General features: G+C 36.8%; 1 protein-coding gene across 1 annotated transcript; it reads right to left on the bottom strand.

The window, feature by feature from the left end:
- Window positions 1–1794: 1794 nt before the first annotated feature.
- On the bottom strand, window positions 1795–15051 carry LOC125655827 (uncharacterized). The gene is made up of 4 exons (XM_048886354.2): window positions 14940–15051; window positions 14772–14857; window positions 2305–2424; window positions 1795–1973 (listed from the first exon to the last, which is right to left on the bottom strand). Exons 1-4 carry the CDS (start codon window positions 14989–14991, stop codon window positions 1839–1841), a joined length of 393 nt encoding a protein of 130 aa, XP_048742311.2. The 5' UTR covers window positions 14992–15051; the 3' UTR covers window positions 1795–1838.
- Between the last annotated feature and the right edge of the window lie 6470 nt (window positions 15052–21521).

The following is a 21521-nucleotide window of genomic DNA, read 5'->3' as shown; positions in this document are numbered from 1 at the left end:
CACAGCATTAATTACCAATTTCTTCAAACAGTATTGGCTACCTATTTTGTTTAGAAGTCTCTTGCTACCTAATATGTTCCCAGAGTGTTACTTATTTTGGTCAGACAACTTGTTCACAGAGAGTTACCTATTTTGGTAAGACAATTCACATAGTAGTACATGTAACCTGTTTTGTTCACACAATATTAGTTTACCTATAATCTATAGAGTGTACTAGATACTATAAAGGTTTTGTTCAGACAGTACTAACTGCCTATTTTGTTCAGACAATTTGTTCATGATTATGGTACTTGTCACCCATGTGTTCACTTGGCGCGAATCACATATTTTCAATGCAATATCTATTCTATCATAACAAACAGATAAGCACGAAAACAGCAAAGATAAGGAAAAGCTACCAATCTCATAACTCCTATAAAGAGTATAGAATTAAGAGTAGGGCAAATACGGACCACTGTACACACCAGAGGTGGTACCAATGATCTAGGAGGAGTAAGCATTCCTTGTTATTTGGTCACATCCGCCATGAGTCCTATATTGCAATCAGGTAAACGGAGTATATGTAAGGCGCATAGATTAAAGATGTCGAGTAATACATGAAAAGTTGAAAACAACGAACAGCAATCAAACGAAACAAGACTGTTGAAATCCCTATAGAATCAACTTTAATATTTGTCAGTAAATTATTACACGCAGGACAAGGTCTTCCGTATCGAATCAGTTGAGAGACATTGAATACCACACGTAGGTGATAATGGAATATTGCTACATAAATTTATATGGAAAGATAACGATGGAGAAGCTGAAGTTATTCCGTTTGTCGTAAAACTGAGTTGTTAGTTCGCCATTGACATCTGTGTTTGATAAAATATCTAAGTATGAAGCCGATGTGGAAGATTATATGGTGTCTTATTTCAAAGCGATGCATTCACGTTTTGCAACTACATGGTATAAAAAGTGAAGATAACGAACAGTGATCAATCTCATAATTCCTATACGCAATAAAAAAAAAGTTGCGCAAATACGGATCCCTGGATATACCAGATGTGGGATCAGGTGCCTAGGAGGAGTAAGCATCCCCTGTCGACCGGTCACACCCGCCGTGAGTCCTATATGTTGATCAGGTATGTCCTATATGTTATTCGTAGTCAAAATCAAGGACGGCATAACAATCGGTATGAAAGATATGAAAGATGTCAGACAACATTTGAGCCAATGATAGATAGTATTGGCAAACTAGATCGTTATAACGACCATATGATTTTGCGAAATGCTGACTTTATTCAGTAGCCTGCCTCGATTTAAAAACTGATCATACGCAGAACAAGCTCTTGCGTATCGGATCAGTTGAGAGACATGAATACAATGTACCATATGGAGGTGATAATGGAATATCGCTACATAAATATGGGAAGCTGACGAAGGAGAAGCTGAAGTTGTTAGTTTGTCGTTAACATCTATGTTCGTAAATATTTCATATTTCAAAAGTCTTAAAGGAAAAGTTTGTGCCCGGAACCATAATTATGACCAGAACCATAGTTACGTAGGCTGAAACGTAAACTATAACCCGGAACGAAAAGTACAGGTATTTAGCTAAACTACCCGGAACGTAAATTGTGGAACACCGGGCTCTAGTCACTACCACTTCAATGTTTTAAACTTTGGAATATTGGGGTCTTGTTCACGTTTAGTTTTTCTTCCTCCGTGTTTTCGGATACCTTTCCAAGATGTTAATTGATTGTACGTATTTGACTGTACATAGTATATTATTGACTTTGAATCAACAACTTCATATCTAGTCATTATTGTTTTAATAACATGGTGTATCAAACATGCTTTCAATCATAGAAATTATATTTCATGAAGTGAAGTTGGTGTTGACAGAATTTCCAGACAGGATAACTGGTTCTGTTGAGTTCCGGAGCGGTCATCTTCTCTCCGTGCTGCGTGAGCACAGCTTCGTACATCATTATCTGAAGTCAGAAATATTCGCGACCTTGTGATTACCGGAAGAAATATGAATGAATAGATAAATAAATAAAAATGATAAAGATGATTTTACCCACACTCCAGCCCTACATAGTGTAGCGGTTTATTAGAATAACATCTACCGGAAGTTGTTTAGTTTGTATGAAAGGTGAAAATAACGATCATTGATCAATCTTATAACTCATATAAGCAATACAAAATATATTATAGTTGGGCAAACACGGACCCTTGGACACACCAGAGGTGGGATCAGGTGTCTAGGAGTAAACATCTCCTGTCGACCGGTCACACGCACTGGGTGCTTTTCAATGATACCTCTATTCTGAATTCCCCAGCTAATGTGTGGATATCATGTCTCTGCTGGGCTGTCAGTTTGTAGACATGACACGTGTCATTTGGAGTGAGTCTGTAGTTGCTCCTCATTGCTGCAATACCCTGAAAAGACACGTTTTAAAACATTAATGAATTATATATGTGTAAGAATTGAAGAAACAAGTCGAGTATACTCTATCAGCTTTAAATGATTTTATGTAGACTAATGAACTAAAGAAGGCCGGTAACACGGTTGAAATATATATACACACATATATGATGCTTACTCTTCCTAGGCACCTGATCCCACCTCTGGTGTGTCCAGGGGTCCGTGTTTGCCCAACTTTCTATTTTGTATTGCTTATAGGAGTTAAGAGATTGATCACTGTTCGTTATCTTCACCTTGCATATATATTATAGGAGTTATTAAAACATTTTTGTTACGCAATCCTTTGTCTTTTTAGGCTATTATATAGTAGAAAGTCCACTTGTAGCTAAAAGATTACCTGTAGGTGTCCAATGAGTTGACAATTGCTGTCCATTGTTTTAAATAAAAGACAGATAAGGTCCGTTCTTAAAAATAATTGACAGTAATTGTCAACTTATTAGACAGTGCCAGGTAAACCCAATAACGTATCAGACGTCTACAGGTAGGATGAAAATAAACGAAAAACCATACACAGAACAAGCTCTTATGTATCGAATCAATTGAGAGATATAAACCCCATATGCTGGTGATAATGGAATACTGCTACATAAATATGGGGAATTGACGACGGAGAAGCTAAAATCATCCCATTTGTTATAAAGGTGAGTTGTTAGTTTGCCATTAATATCTACTTTCAATAAAATATCTAAGTATGAAGCAAAAGTGGACAACTCCGTGGTATCTTTGATTACGAGCTCGTAGAGATAAATTGAATTGACATATGAATGAAAGTTATTATTGTTAATAGATAAAACGTCGTCGATATATCTTAATGTCGAATTAAAGACCATAGCAAGAGATTTCTTCTTCTCGAGTAGAAGTTTCTTAATAAATTCTGCTTCACATTAATACAAAAATAAGTCAGCTAACAAAGGATCACAATTTGTGCCCATGGGAATTCCGACAGACTGTTGGGAGACCTGATCACCAAAGACCACAAAGATATTGTCAATGAGGGACGCTATCATAATTCTTATTTCAACTTCAGAATACTGTGCGTGGAATCAGAGTGGTGTTTAACAAAGTAATTTTTAGGATGACTGATCACTAAATACGAATATTTCCGTTTTCCATTTTTGTTCAAGAAGCAACTGTCTATGATTTCAAAAAGTATACTCTTTAATTTATCGTGAGGAATGTTCGTGTAAAGTGTTGAAGAGTCATAGGTTTTGATGTTGTTGATCTGAGAAACATTTTGGGATTTCATGTTAGCTAAAAGCTCTTTAGAATTTTTTAGAATCCACATTTGATTTACACCACTTCTGGCATATATAGTCGCAGAGTAATTTTGAAGTTTCTCCTTCACACCTGTTAATATTTGTGAGGAGCAAAGAAAAGGACTTAGTAGAACACTTACTGGATCCAGCAATGTGTCTTTGTAAGAGTGTTTATATAGTTTAGGAATCGAGTATAGGTACGGTAACTCATATTCATTCGACCCACCGACTGGGATATCAAATGTGCCTAAAACTGAAGCATGGTTTTGAAGAATTTCATGTTTTGAAAGGGCACTTGGAGTATAAGCACGATTACCAAAAGTGGAGTTAATGCTAAGTTCGTTTAAAATACAGTTGTAATAATGAGCCTTACTGTATACTTCATCTAAAAAAAAAACAAAGATAGTCCACGTGTTGCTGTTTTATGTCCTATAATGCCGGCTAATGGGGGAAGAGCTGTATTTTGCTTTTAATGCTATAAACATGTTACCTTACTGTAGTTTTCATATTTGAATCTATTTTTGAAAATCTATTACGATTGATTAGTTAATTATTCTTCGAAAATGACAAACCAATTCAGGGTTTCAAATTGAGATAACTTGAATTTTATAATCAATGCGTTCACATTAGGACTAGAGAGGAACGGAAGAAATCATGCACACCAAAAGTGTGTTCAGAGTAAGTAATAGAAAATAATCTCATCTTATGAGGCGAACAATTGCATATCTTGCAAACTGTTATTGGTTATTTTATCAAAAGATATTGTCAGACATTTCTGAAGATTGAACGTGATCAACCTTTATCACATTTGGAGTAATGATCTTTACTGTAATTACAAGGTCTGATTGTATTTCACATGCATGGGGGTAGGTTTATTTTCAATTCATATGGGCGAAAGTAAGTCAATCTTATTCACAATGGGTTATGGGTGAGATGGAGGCATAAACACGATCTATCTTTACAGTAATTCTCATCTCATTTTAGTTCAACAGATTAATCAAACTGCACATCTTGCGAACTGATATGGTTTAACATGAAGATGGAGAAGAATATCTTGACATCGTCAATCTTGTTGGTGAATAACACGTCTCTCTCTCTCTCTCTCTCTCTCTCTCTCTCTCTCTCTATATATATATATATATATATATATATATATAAGTATGTATATATATGTGGGTGGGTTAGTACGTGTGTGTGTGTGTGTATGTCTTAATGCTAATGATTAGATGAATGTTCTATTTCTTTCATTAGTCAAAACTCCAACCAATCCATTTGTGTGTTTCCACACAGGATATTCTTCATACATTAGTGTGCCCCGGTTTTGTCTTTTCCTGTTATGAATCCCAAATCATTTGGTGAATGACTTTGTGATATTACAGTGCAGAAATCATCATAATTATCAGAGTACTTGTACATGTATATGCATTTTTCATACCATCCACATCAATATGATCAAGATATCAAGGATATTAATTACATAGAAAGTAAGGTTAGTAACTGCGAAGTGACTATGGGATGTTATGGGTCTCTAGAACAGATAGTGAGAGAACTAGACTGTTCAATGTCTGAGACAGTATATACCTGTAATATTAAAGGATCTACACATAAAAATCACACTTAAAGACATACTGTATGAATACTTCATCTTTAACAAACTCCAAAGATAGTCAGCTGAAGATGGAACGTGATCAACCTTTAACACATTTGAAGTAATGATCGTTACTGTAATTACAACGTCTAATTTTATTCCACATGCATGGAGATTTTATTTTCAATTCACATGGGCGAAAGTAAGTATATTTTATTCACACTGGGATAGGGGTGGGATATATATATATATATATATATATATATATATATATATATATCTGAAAATTCAGAATATTGTGACCGACTCTGATTTTTTTCAACAGTCTGTGTGTGTATGTCCGAAATCTTATTACCATAATTCATTAGAGCAACAGATGACTTACAGTGTGTCAAAAATGTATTATGCATCCTTTATTATGTACCGTACATATACAGAGAACCTGTGCAGATATACAAGATAATTACTAGCTCAAAAGCACCCTTAGGAGGAGAATGCTTTCACCAGTCATCTTCCCCACACAGCATAGTTAGTTATACCCATGTTAAACCAAAAGCAGTTATTGTACAAATGTATATGTACGGTGCATATTAAAAGATGCAGAAAAAGCTCTCTATTTTGCACTATTTATTCTAGCATATTATCTTCAATCTTTTCTCTTCATTTTCAAGGAATATAAACTTGATGGAACAGCTATTTTTACCCATATAGCAAGAAAATTTACCTAGGCTCATCGTTATATGTGTTCACAGATAGGGTACTCGCATATCTTTATTCAAGCATTCCTAAATAGTCCAGTTTGGTAAGTCTATTCTTATTTCACATGAGAATTTCTCATGGGTGAGAGTAGGTTTATTTCAAATTCGTATGGGATGGGGAATAAGATCTATAAATGCTATCTGCATTGTATCTTTACGGTGATTCTCATCTTATCACACTTCAACACAATAATCAAAACCTTGCGAACTGCCATGGTTTAATTTCGGAACATCTGATATGCTCGTTTAAAAGTATGTATCTCTTAAATATTTTGATAACCTGCTTACCAACACCATTTAATTTCCTTGGTAAATTGAATATGTACAATTATTATTTGCATCTCATTTCAATTTTCAACCACTGAAACATTCACAGTTTTTGTTATACTTTTGATTGCAAACATACATCTCATTTACACTGTAGGCATAATATACAATGAAGTATCAATACAAAATATGCTTTATTTCCTTTCTATCTCGGTCATATAGTAACTGCCAGTTGGGAGTCCTTTGCTACTCTCTTTCCTTTGAAAGATGAAGATAACGAACATTGATCAATGAAAGGTGAAGATAACGAACAGTGATCAATCTCATATAAGCAATATAAAATAGAGAGTGGGGCCAATACGAACCTCTTGATTTACCAGATGTGGGATCAGGTGTCTAGGAGGAATAAGTACCCCCTCTTGACCGGTCACACCTGCCTTGAATCCTATATTATGATCAGGTAAACGGAGTAAACCGCAGTCAAAACCAGTGTGCCAAGAATGGCCCAACAATTGGTATGAAACACGTCAGACAGTATTTGACCCAATGATAGGTTGTATTGGCAAACTAGATCACCATAATGACCATAAAGTTTGCGAAATGCTGACTTTAAACGAGAGTTTTTAAACCCTTGTAACACTAACTTGTTTGTCCGATCTAAGAACTGATCATACGCAGAATAAGCTCTTGCGTATCGAATCAGTTGAGAGATATTAACACCATATGCAGGTGATAATGGAATATTTCTACAAAAATATGGGAAGTTGACGACAGAGAAGAAGCAGATGTGGACTTTGTGGTGTCTCTTATCTCGAATTCACAGGGATATATCGAATGGACATATGAATGGAAATGATTATTGTTAAAAGATAAAACGTTGTGAATATATCTAACTGTCGACATATGAATAAAAACCATTACTGTTAATATATGTAAAACGTTTACTGTATCAATTTTGATGCACAAGATGCGCATTTTGACAAATAATATCGCATATCCACGCTTGTCTTGGATATGCGCATTTATCTCCGTAACTGTATCCTCGTCAGTTTTTACTAAAAGGGAAAGGGGGGGGGGGTTCTTATTTATTCCGGGAAATTTAATTCTGCAATAGTCTAATATATATTGACACGTACACGTCACGTCCTTTCTGGAACATTCTTCCAAACGGCGTGGTCATCAATTTGGTGCAGCATCAATTCTATCCATAACACTTTAAAATATGCCCAAGACCAAATCAAAAAGGGGGGCACCCAGATCCACGACGTCGGACCAGTCTCAGCATGCTCAGGCAGTACAGACAGGGCGTAATCGCAGGACACAGAGGAGCAATGCTGACTCCAGTGTAGCACATGGCGGAGTCCAGCCACAGATACCTGTCGTCCAGCCTCAGATACCTGTCGTCCAGCCCAAAGACCACTTTCAACCCCCACAGCGGGTGCAGCCTGGGGTAGAATTAACGCCGAGTACAGGTAATGATATTTTGCACAATGAATTTAATCAGGGCCCACAACCGTTACCTACAATGATCAATTCAAACCAGGCCCCATTGGCATATCATGTTGATAACCACACTAAACATAAAATAGTCAACGGTGAATTTGTTAATTTAGACACTTTGCTTGTACGTGACAGCAGTAATTCTCAGATAGCATCTATTCTCTCAGTCAACAAATTTGGCCAAATTATTGCACATCCTAAGCAATCAAACAAAATCACTACTATTGAACGCTGGACAGATGCGTTCCTCATATTTACTAGCATATATATTGCTGCTCATCCAGAAAAAACACAGCAATTATTAAAGTACGTCCACGACGTTAGACTGGGGGCAGAAAAGTCACAGGGTTGGCCTAATTATGACGAGCAATTTCGCTTGCGTATGGCAACTAATCCGTCTATGGACTGGGGCAGGGTTGATGCAGAACTTTAGCTCATTTACATGACCCCTTCAAACACCCCATCCCCTCAGCCATCATCAAATCAGTATCTCAAGTGCTTTGATTATAATTACAAGGGGTCGTGCCACAAGATTCAGTGTAGATATTTACACCGTTGCCTTAAGTGTGGCGACAACCATCCGTCAAGTGATTGTGCTAAAACCCAGGCTAAGGCGGGCAAACCAGGGGGACCAAGCAACAATCAGCCCTTTCGGGCCAATAGCAACCAGTCACAATCCTTTATCCCAAGTCAAACCAGACAGCAGTCTGGATATATGGGCCCTGGCAAATTCGCCAATAAATACTAGCATAGTTGTTAGTTATCTCCACACATACCCAAACACTACATCAGCTATTTCATTAAAAAATAGTCTAATTCGGGGGTTTAGATTGCAGTATTCGGGTCCTCGACTGCCAATGTTTTGTAGTAATCTGGTATCAGCCACTGAGCACACAGAGGTGTTGCAAGAAAAAATCCATAAAGAGGTGCTTGAAGGGCGAATGGCTGGTCCTTTTGACCACCCCCCATTGCATAATTTACACGTTTCCCCAATAGGTGTCGTTCCGAAAGCAGATGGCGGTTGGCGCATGATCACACATCTTTCTTACCCACCGTCAAATAGTATAAACCACCATATCGACCCGGTTCACACATCTGTTAAGTATACCTCATTCGATACTGTAGTCCAAACCATTAGTCTTCTGGGCAAGGGGACGTTCATTGCAAAAGTTGATATCAAAAGTGCGTTCAGGTTAATTCGGGTTCATCCAGCTGATTTCGAACTCTTGGGCTTGCATATGAATGGCAGTTTTTATATTGATAAGTGTTTACCTTTTGGTTGCGCTATTTCATGCAAAATTTTTGAAATGTTCTCATCATTTTTAGAGTGGTTGGTCATAGCTAAATCAGGGATTGAAACGGTTCACCATTACTTGGATGATTTTATTTTTGCAGGCAGTGCGCATACAAGCCATTGTCATGTCCTTATGCATACATTTCAGTCTATGTGTGTCGAGATGGGAATACCTTTGAACCAGGATAAATCTGTTCAACCCACTACCTGTTTAATATTTCTCGGTCTGGAGATTGATACTATCAAAATGCAAATTAAAATACCCCGAGAAAAGGTTGACGAACTCATGAATCTCCTACTCTTCTGGGTCTCGAAAAATAAAATTAAGTTATCTACCCTTCAGAGCCTGGTGGGAAAGTTAAATTTTTTTTGGCAAAGCAATACCCGGTAGCAGGGCATTCAACCGTAGATTTTACAACGCCACGATTGGTCCCACTAAGCCATCGCATCATATCAGAATCAATCACTCAATGCGTGAAGACATGAATACATGGATAAGTTTTTTGAGGGGATTCAATGGTGTAGTGTATTTCCCAGAGAGGGAGTGGGCCACCCAGAACACTTTACAACTGTTCACGGACAGTGCAGGTGGATCTAGTTTAGGTTGCGGGTGTTATTTTCAGGGTCAGTGGACCTACCTTCAATGGCCACATGATTGGGCCATTACTTCCATCTTGAAAGACATCACAGTTTTAGAACTTGTGCCCATTGTGCTAGCCATATCAGTATGGGACAGTAGGTTGCAAAACAAAAAGATACTATTTCATGTGGACAATATGGCCTTAGTACACATTCTTAACAAACAGTAATCTAAGTCACATCGGGTCATGTCGTTTGTTAGACCACTTATCCTTCAAACATTGCACTTCAATATTCAGTTCAAAGCCCAGCATATCCCTGGGAAAACAAATAAAATTGCTGATTCTATATCTCGCAAGCAGTGGAACTTGTTCAGGAACCTGGCACCTACAGCCGACCACAACCCTCAGCTAATCCCAGCTTCGCTCCAGAGGCTGCTTTGTCAAGTGAAATAAGCCGCCTTTTACACTCATCCTTGTCAGCAAACACCAACCAAGCATATATGGTGGGTATTCAGGCATTCAACCATTTCCGTAGCATTCAGGGACTACCTAACACATGGCCACCACCGGATGCTCACATCAATACATTTATTGCACATTTATCAATACATGGTTACAAGCAATCCACAGCTAAAGCATACATCTCTGCCATTAGTTTTTATTGCAAACTCCACTGGAATGCGGATCCCACTAAGCATTTTATAGTGCAGAAATTGTTGCAGGGTATGAAGCGCACAAATTCAATATCGAATGCCCGTTTACCTATCACATTGGGCATTTTGGAACTAATCATAAATAAACTACAGGTGGTATGCTCTAACACGTATGAGACCCTTCTTTTTAAAGCATCATTCTCACTAGCTTTTAATGCCTTGCTTAGGATAGGGGAATTTGCTTTGTCAAAGGGCAATTCTGTGGATCGGGTTTTACATACTGGGGACATTTCCCTGCACACTAACTATTTAACAATTCACATTAGATACTCGAAAACTGACCAATTAGGTAGGGGCATCACATTACAGTACATAAGATGACCGGAACTACTTGTCCAATACAGGCCATGCACGATTATATGGAGGTTAGGGCACCGAAAGCGGGGCCATTATTTTGTCATTACTCTGGTCAGCCTCTTACTCGTTACCAGTTTACCTCAGTTTTGTCACGCTCGCTTAATTTAGCGGGGATAGACAGTAGGCACTTCAAATCCCACTCGTTTCGCATTGGTGCAGCAACTACACTCGCACAACAAGGCATGTCAGCCGAAATTATTCAAGCGACAGGTCGATGGAGATCTGTTGCATATCAGTCATATATTCGCTAATCTCTTAACGTTCATATGCCTTGGGTATTTGCATGCCTAACATTCACCAAGTTTTTCATAGGTCCAATTAAAGTGTGGATTGTTGGATCCTCCATTATTAAGAGGGCAGCAGTGGCTGCCAGATCCAGGACAGGGGGACCAAACCTTAACGTTCCAAACACGACCATTTGGTGGCAAGGTTACGGGGGTATGAATTTATACGAGTTGGTGCCGAAACTTAAAATATTACAGCAGGTGCAAGATATTCCTGATCTTATCCTTGTTCATTGTGGGGCAAACAACCTAGGCCGTACCAACCTGTGGTCACTGGTCAGACTTCTTCAGTCTGCTGTACTAGAAATAACCAAACTTTTTCCTAGTGTGAAATTAGTGTGGTCCTCACTGCTACCTAGATTTAGTTGGCGTTATTCTACACAGATACAGGCAATGGAAAACGCCAGAGCAAGAATTAACAGGAAGGGTATTAGGCTAATAGCTTCAAAGGGTGGGGGCGTTCATCAAACACACACAATTTGAAGCTAAGCCCGTTCACCTGTATCATTCTGATGGTGTACATCTGTCACAGCTCGGGAATGACTTATTTCTCAATAATCTACAAGGTGCCCTTGAAACCTTCATTGGTGGCAGGGTTAATGCGTTTCCTTAGACCTGTTTCGATTTGCGGCAATCTGGTTAGCGGTGACCATTTGAGTTGGCGTACTGCCGCCGTCACCACGGTTCTGGGCACTCCCTTGGTGGCGGTTGCAGTCCCACAAACGCTCCTGTTTCACGGGCGTGTGTGGCACGTGCAAGTGGCGTTTCGGCGCACCCCAACTCAAATGGAGGAGTGCACCCAATATTCTGCAGCTTCATGACATGAACTTGAAAATTTGCAGTATTGATTGATGATTGAATTGCTGATTGAATGATTGAATTGTTGTTGACATTGAATTGTCGGACTATTGATTGATTGATTTAATATCTTAATTCTTGTATTATTGATTGATTTTTTGTATTTGCATTTGGTGACGTTGTGCACTTGCGTTTACCCAGTGCGCAATTCGCCCATCTGGGGCCGTCACATTTGATTGATTGATTGTTGAGGGGGCGGCTCTGTGGTAGCCCCCAACCATCACCGCGGCCAAGAGCGCCAAAACAAATAAATACCGTTCATTATTATAGTGGTTGTACAGTGTTATTTTTGGACAGGAATCGGTGATAATGTCTCTTTAGTGATACTGAAGCCAACATTTCGGAAATTCGAAATAACAATAAACTTATAAGAGCTAAAAGGAAAACCAAAGTGCCAAAAAAACTGGAGCCAAATTCGTCCAAGGATCAGAGCTATGCATGAGGCAGATAATCCTTACATTTGAAATGAATTTCTAAATCTTATCCCAGCGATAAAATATACATCCATATTTTCAAGCTAATAACGAAGTACTTAGCTACTGGGCTGTAGAGACCCTCGGGAACTAACAGTCCACCAGCAGAGGCCTCGACCCATGGGTCGTAATTAAAACTTATACGGTACCACTTTTGATGCACCAGATGCGCATTTCGACAAATAATGTCTCTTCAGTGATGCCCAAGCCGAAAATTTGGAAATCCGAAATAAAAATAAACTTGCAAGAGCTAAAAGGAAAACCAGAGTGTCAAAAACTGGAGCCAAATTCCTCCGAGGATCAGAGCTATGCATGAGGGAGATAATACTTCATTTCGAAGTGAATTTCTAAATTTTATCCCAGCAATTAAATATACATCCGTATTTTAAAGCTAGTACCGAAGTACTTAGCTAAACGATAAAACGTCGTCGACATATCTAAATGTCGAGTTCAAGGCCAAAACAACAAGATATTTTTTCTTATCATGTACGTAAATCTTTTAAATAAAATCTGGTTCATAAGAATATGAAAAACAAAGGAGGACAATTCGTACCGATGGAAATTCCAACAGAATGCTGGAAGACTTCATCACCAAAGACTACAAAGATATTGTCAATGAGGACCTTCAGCATATTTTCTATATCAACTTAAGAGTAATTGTGCGTGGAATCAGAGTGGTGTTTAACAAAATAATTTTTGGATGACTAATCACTAGATAGTAATATTTCTTTTTTTCATTTTTGATGAAGAAGAAACTGTCTGTGATGTAAAAAAAAGTTTAGCCTTTAATTTATCGTGATGAATGGTCGTGTAAAGTGTTAAAAATCATAGGTTTTGATGTTGTTGATTTGAGACAAGTTTTGGTATAGATACTATATATCGGGTGAGATTACTTGTAAATGAATTTCTAGTTATCAATATATCACAAGTTTTACAATTTTTTTACAAAACATTTTGAGATCGAGCACATGAGATCTGAAAAGGAATTTTCAAAAACATCTCTTAATGGAACATGGCAATCTTTAATTTGGGTATATGTTAAAATATTCAAAAATATTTAGAACAAGGGGAGCATAATCAGCCTTGTTAGTATGCAAGCATTGCCATGACCTAGATTCACGTTTGTTCAAATTGTGAACTCCGGAAGTAGGGTGGGGTTACAATAGGGGATTAAAGTTTTACATGCGGATATACAGGAAGAAGACTGTAAAAATCCTTTTCTCAAAAGCAACAGTCATGATTACTCATATTAGTATGCACACATCGTCAGGTAGTGCAGATTCCCGTTTATTCAAATTGTGGTTCCCTGAAGTAGGATGGGACCACAATACGGGATGGAAGTTTTTAATGGAGATATATAGGAAAAATCTTCCTCTCAAGAACAATAGAGCCACGATTAGTTATATTATTATGCAAGCAACTTCAGGTACTTCAGATTCAAGTTTCATCAAATTGTGGTTCCTCAAAGTAGGGTGGAACAATTATAGAGGCTCAAAGTTAAGCATGGGTATACATAGGGAAAACTTTACAAGAACAAAAGGGCCATGCTTAGTCATATTAATATGCAAACGTCCCAAAGTAGTGCAGATTATAGGGTGGATCAGTGTTAACAAAGTGCATATATACAGAAGAAAATCTTCTCCAGAACAACAAGGTCATATTAGTAGTATGGGTATTGAGGTATACCCATGTTGTGTGGAGTCAAGTTTGGTTATGTATACCCTTTGGGGCTAGGTTGGGGTCACAATATGGGATCAAATTTTTTCATAGGAGTAAATATTGAAGCAAATCTTTCAAGACTCGCAATAGTTGCGCCAAGGTGACTATTTAAGTGATGTAGCCCAGGGGCTTATTGATATATCAGTGAAATAAACAAAATCCCACACAGAAACCGTTTTTATGAATGTTACACCAGTGATCATAATTGATGAATCTTATGATAATGTATAGAAAATACAGGGTGGGGTGGGGGTGGAAGATCTCTCCTCAAGCACATGTGGTACAGAACAAAAGGAGAAATATGGATATGTTAAATGAAACAAAATACATAATGTATAAATCAATACCATGGTAACTGACAAGACCTTTGTAAAACACCCCGTGGTTTCTTACGCAACCTGACTTAGACTTTTGGGAAGTTTTTCTGATCAAAGCTTGTCTAACATTTGTGTGTTAGTGGCAAAATGTTGAATATATCTTCAAGTATATTCCAAACAAATTTCTACGGGCCGCAATTGATAGACACATGAATGTTTTCTTGTACATACATAATATAGATTTGACATACCGATCCTGTATTACATTTACTCATGTATAATGCAGATTTAGCATTTATTTGGCAGTTATGCATAGATAATGTGAATTTGACATACCGGCCCTGGATCATATTTATACGCCCACGATGAGGAAACATATGGTTCTCTTGTGACCGGAACAAACGTACAAGACACTATATAGACTGAAAACAGAAAATGGAATTTTGTTTTTCTCTCGAAATGATACGCTATAAGGTATTAAAAAGTTCTTGAAATTGACCTTACCGACCACTGACAGTACCAAGCCAAACAACGACATAGAATATAAAGTGTTCATGATTCCTTGTCGCCTTAGGAATGATAAGCTGTAGATAAACTCTAATAATTCGTCTCACTGCCATAACATTTTAACTAACTGTAGAACTTCGTCCAAACATTTTGTATGTGGTAATAGTTTGTTATGCATACTAATAAAAGTTCTTTAGAATGTTTTAGAATACAAATTTGATTTACACTACTTTCTTTGTAAGGGTTTTTGTGAAGTTTAGGAATCCGTTATAGGCACGGTAACTCATATTTATTTATCCCATTGACTAGGATATTAAATGTGTCTAAAATCTAGGCATGGATTTGAAGAATTTCATCTTTTGAAAGGGTAGTTGGAGTATAAGTACGATTACCAAATATGGAATTAATACCGATTTCGTTTAAAATACTGTTGTAATAATGAGCCTTACAAAACAAAGACAATGTTGTTGTAAGCTTTGTCAGCTGGAATCAAAACATATTCCTCTTGTAAACTGTCTAATTCTTTGCTCACTTTCGGTTTACTAAACACATATATGTATATGAATGTATTTGAATAATGTCTTTGATAAGTTGCCAAACTCTTGCTAAATTGGCGATATAATGAACATCAGTCTCTACTAAGCGAGTTCGAGTTGTTCTTGCAGTGAACGGATGCTTTGAAAAGTACTGAAATGTTGAGGTAAGTACATGGACCTTTATTGGATATAAATGTATATGGCCATGGATGATGCTCTTTATTTCAGCTCTACATATCACTTCAGCCATTTTGTGACTTGGTGTATACATGTGTGTGTTTCCGAACAGAATGTGAATGTACCACCTTTTCAAAGTTAGAGTTATTTGCCCTTCAATTTCAAATATTGAAAAACAATAAATCTCTTTATATTTGGTATATGCTGAAAATGGTATGATATATCCCTGTGAGCTCGAAATAAAGGACACCACAGAGTCGTCCACTTCTGCTTCATACTTAGATATTTTGTTGAAAGTAGACATTAACGGCAAACTAACAACTCAACTGTATGACAAACGGGATGATTTCAGCTTCTCCATCGTCAACTTCCCACATTTATGTAGCAATATTCCATTATCACCTGCATATGGTGTTTATATATCTCAACTGATTCGATATGCAAGAGCTTGTTCTGGGTATAGTAAGTTTTTAAATCGAGGTAAGCTACTGACAAACAAGTTGATGGTACAGGGATTTCAACAGTCTCGATTGAAGTCAGCATTTCGCAAATTCTATGGTCGTTATAACGATCTAGTTCGTCAATACAACCTCGCATTGGGTCAAATGCTGTCTGACGTGTTTCATACCGATTGTTAAGCCGTTCTTGGTACACTGATTTTGACTGCGGATAACTCCGTTTACCTGATCAGGATATGAGGCTCACGGCGGGTGTGACCCGTCAACAGGGGATGCTTACTCCTCCTAGGCACCTGATCCCACCTCTGGTGTGTCCAGGGGTCCGTGTTTGCCCAACTATCTATTTTGTATTGCTTGTAGGAGTTATGAGATTGATCACTGTTCGTTATCTTCACCTTGCATAAACAGATACGCAATGTATTTAAACATTTATTGATTTCCTACATTCTTTACCACAACCTGATCAAAGAAAGTCAATGTGCGGTAATATTGAAGATCTACCGACATTTAATATTGAAGCCAAATGTCACGTAAAAGGCTTAGAGTCTTTCTCGATAGTGTTTCTGTATTGATGAGTAGAAGGGAAGGGAAACAAATATTCAGTAGTGATGTAAAATAGGAATGCTGATATCTAGCATACGCGCCATGAATTACATTGGGAGTTTCCAGTTTTCTAGAATTTGTTTGCTACAGTCACGTGAAAATTTCTAGCAATTACATTAGATATAGACCATCTTATACATAATCCACCAACATGTTCTTGTTCTTCATCTTCTTTCAACTATAGTCCAGCTGGACATGTCATTACTGGTGATGTTGATATAGTTGAAAATGAGGACCTCAAATCACTTATTCTAAAATGTCCTAAATACAGTGAACCTCGGTCTTTTAATTGGCGACAAAACTTCATCTCTATTATGAATTCTGTCGAAGATTATGCCAGACGATGGGCTAAATATGAAAAAGAAGAACTTTTTTTTTTTTTTATTATTTATTATTTTTTTATTTCACAAACATTGACATAAGACAGAAGAACATTTGCCATTTTTTTCTAACCACTTTCACACACTTTCATACTCACACTCATACATTTGTTGGTAAGCGCTTGCATTTTTAATATAATTGTAAGAGAAAAATGATAACAATACAGAGCTTGAGTAAATAGATAAAAGTACATGTGGCTTCAAAAGTAGGGAAAAAAAATTGCTTGAAATAGCAGAATTATGATTTTTTTAAGTTGTCAAAAAGTGTTTTCCATACATGCCAGGTATTTTCAAATTTTTGTATTTCTAAATTCTGATACGCAATACATTTTTCAACCTTGTATTTGTTGTATAGATAGAACAATAGTTCCAAGAATCTTGGCAATTTGGTTTTTTTTTCAAACAAGAAAAAATATATTGTTTTGTATAAAGGATAAGGAAGTTTACAATTCTGTTGCCTTTCGACAATGGGAGTTCACCTAATAAAATATTAAGTACATTAAAACCTATTCTTTTGGAAGTTGTTTTATAAATGTGCATGCTCAGATTGCTCCATAATATAGATACTTTTTCACAGCCAATGAAAACGTGTTGAATTGTCTCAACTTCATCATTACAAAAGGTACAACAATCAAAAGACACAACATTGATTTTTTTAAGATAATAATTGACAGGCAGAATTCTATGAAGTAATCTATATTGTAACCATTGGATAGTAGAGTCCTTGGTAGTCTTAAAACATACAGTAAAAGCATCCTTAACACATATTTCTATTCCATAAGCTACCAGGTCTAAATTCCACTTTGAAACAGAAGTAGGTATATCATGGTTTACATTTAACTGTTTGTAAACAGATTTAGTACATTTAGTTTGCAGAATCAAAGGTTTATAATATATTGGAATATAAGGTGTAAAAGATCTATTGAATAAACCTTTATTTTCAAACAATTTCATATGAGTTGATATTGCACTCAATACACTGTTATATTGTAATATACAAACTTGGATATCAAATTTATGTTGAAAAAGGTTATGTGATAAAAGATTCCCTTTGTCATCTAGGAAATCGTCTATGAGTTTTACACCTTTTTTATACCAGCTTTTGATAAACAGTGTTTTCATACCCACTCTAATATTTGAATTATACCACACAGGAATGCTGGGATAGGATTCCTTGTAGAAATTTTTGTCAAAGGATTTTATTGCATGGAGCATAGAATTAAAAACATCTTGCCAAAAACATTATTTTCTGGAATAACACATTCAGAGATAAATGCATCTCCAAAATCAAGTAATTTGTGAACAAAATCATGACCATTAATTGCTTCAAAAATATCTACCCAGGATTTATTTCCCATCAATAACCTTTTCAACCATGAACATTTTAAAGACATGATAAAATTGTTGATGTCCACCATTTTTAGACCTCCATGATGGTGGTCTTGAGTTACAATAGAACGTTTTACTTTGTCACATTTTCCATTCCAAATAAATTCAAAAATATCTTTACTCAATGAATTAATTATCTCCTTTTTCGGTGTTGGTAGTGATAGAAATAAATGGTTTATTTTCGGAATAATTAATGTTTTAACCACTGTAACCCGACCAATTGGTGTTAGAACTCATTCTGACAATTATCAAGTTCTTCTTTTTCGCCTTGCATTAAGTAAAGAAAGATGAAGATAACGAACAGTGATCAATTTCATAAATCCTATAAGCAATACAAAATAGATAGTTAGGCAAACAAGGACCCCTGGACACACCAGATATGGGATCAGGTGCCTAGGAGGAGTAAGCATCCCCTGTCAACTGGTCACACCCGCCGTGAGCAATATGAAAATCTACCTTCATTTGTTCATTTTTGAGGGAAACCTCACCATATCTCCGAGTGACAAGCCAATGTTGTACAGTAAATCACAACAAATTATACGGTCGTTATAGCGATCTAGTTTGCCAATACAACCTATTATTGGGTCAAATGCTGTCTTATGTGTTTCATACCGATTGTTAGACCATTCTTGGCACACTGATTTTGACTACGGATAACTCCATTTACCGGATCAGGGTATAGGGCTCACGGCGGGTGTGACCGGTCGACAAGGGATGCTTACCCCTCCTAGACACCTGATCCCACCTCTGGTGTGTCCAGGGGTCCGTGTTTGTCCAACTCTGTACTTTGTACAGAAACTGTGATGGGACGACATGGACCTTATAATTGTATGAAGAAAGTGGTATGAAATATGCCGATACGCAATGTATCTTAAACTTTGTTGATTTCATCCATTGTTTACCACACCATAATGAAAGAAAATCAATTAAAAGCAATATTGAAACTCAACCAAAATTTAATAATCTGACATATCTGGAGGAGGGTGTTTATTATAATTAGTGACGACATTATTGGAGCCAAATATCACGTAGAAGGCTTAGAGAGTTTATCAATCTTGTTTCATGTAATTATTCAAATACGTGATGTTTTTCAGAATTTGTTGAAATCCCTACGTTCCTTATCACAACATTATTAACGAAAGTCGATTCGAAGCAACATTGAAACTCTACCGACAATTAATATCACTAGTGACTACATTTTTCGAGTTACATGTCACGTAGAAAACTTATAATCCATCTCGTTATTATTTTTGTAATTGTTTTTGAGGATAAAGGAAGGTGAATAAACTTGCAGGGGATATAGTTCAACACCTACGTACAATCGGAACCTTGGGTCTATCATATGCGCTAAACAATTATGAGCTTTCGTCCAATAATAAAGTTGGAACTATCTAGTTTTCTGTAATGTATTCTAAAACTAGTCAATATAAAATATCTGAATTGGTTTTAGGAAAACCTGGTGATACTTTCTAGACACAAATGAAGTTTGTTTGACATGGTAATGCATCTCCGAATACGCCAATCACATTGGAGGGCATTGTAGTGCAATGTACAATGTATTCTCCAAGTAAACTTCATTAAAATCGATCAACTGAAAAATATTAAGGCGGAGGTCCAACTGAAAGAAATGAAAGAAAACAAAGGAGCAAACTCACATACCCCACGTTCCAACATTGCTTGACAATGCCTCACATAATGAATGGTAATGCTATGCATTACTGCAAGAACAGGACTACGAGCTCGAAATTTTAATTTCAAAAGAAGCATAACTCCCAGAAAAATTATTGAATCAGAATTTTCTGGAAATATGCACATCTACACAGTGTGTCCTTATTAACTACAAAGTGTCATGAAATTATGTTGAGCGGTTTCAGAGGAGTTGCGCTGACAAAAAAGGGACTGACGGACTGACAGAATGATGGACGGGTAAAAAACATTATACTTCGTTGCGTGGGGTATAATTACATATATATCTGAGGAATAGTGGTACGTAAAACTGCTATTGAATTATGCATATGCCCTCGCTCTAACATAATACTGTAGCAGTTAAATTTATGATTTGCATTATTTTTTAAACATCTTTTTGAATGTATATTTCTAAAGGATTTTTTCTAAGACAAGTGATTACAAAAGGTGGTGGATATATTTTCCTTCTGCTCTCTAAAAGATAGATACCTGGCGGAGGGTTTTTGGATACAAGCATCTTCTCAACGAACGAAAAATCCATATCCAGCCCAAAGAAAAGGGGAGGATCTAGATTGACTCAAAGGAATACCACTCTCTCGTTCAGAAATGGCTTGAAAAAGTTTATTTTCACCAATGTTGTGGCTCAAATTGTTATGTTAGCTAACCCATATTCAATGGCTAGCTAGTGTATCGCTATTCAACGAATTATCCCGTGATCACGAGACGTTTGATGATTTTGTAATAGTCTTTCCCTGGAGGTAATGTAATAATCTAGGGGATGCATATTTGATGTGGAATTATTGGCGGAAATCTTATACAGCTTCCGTAGAGGAACGACAATATTCAACAACATGTCTTACCCTTGAACTGCCTTTTCCCAAAACCACAGACAACAAACCCCATTGCGACAAAACAATGTAAAACCCCATGTTGTATGAGTTGTTCTTGACTTCGTTAGGCAATCGAACGTGAATGCAATGCCTTGAATTGTTACTTTCCCTGATTGTTCACCAATTGAACATGTCTGGCATGAAACAGAATGTCGTCTATGTAACCGTCCATATTCACCCTTCCATTTGGTTGAACTACGTCTTAATTTTGTATTCTTTATAAGATTTGTAAGATTGATCACTGTTCATTATCTTCACTTTTTCATTGACATCGTAAAATTGCTATCAAAATTATGAAGATTCTCTTATTATGATATTTTCTCTGAAAATTGTAGAGAATTAACAGAATATTTTACTGAATGCGAATTAGAAGTATAAGTTGAAGTAGAAGATTCATCATGAAAGTCAACAAGAATCGAAATAAGCAGTTTATACGTACTTATAAGACAAAACAAAAGTA

The sequence above is a fragment of the Ostrea edulis genome, chromosome 1, assembly GCF_947568905.1.
Source record: "Ostrea edulis chromosome 1, xbOstEdul1.1, whole genome shotgun sequence".
NCBI lineage: Eukaryota > Metazoa > Mollusca > Bivalvia > Ostreida > Ostreidae > Ostrea > Ostrea edulis.
This window is presented reverse-complemented; position numbering and strand designations above follow the sequence as displayed.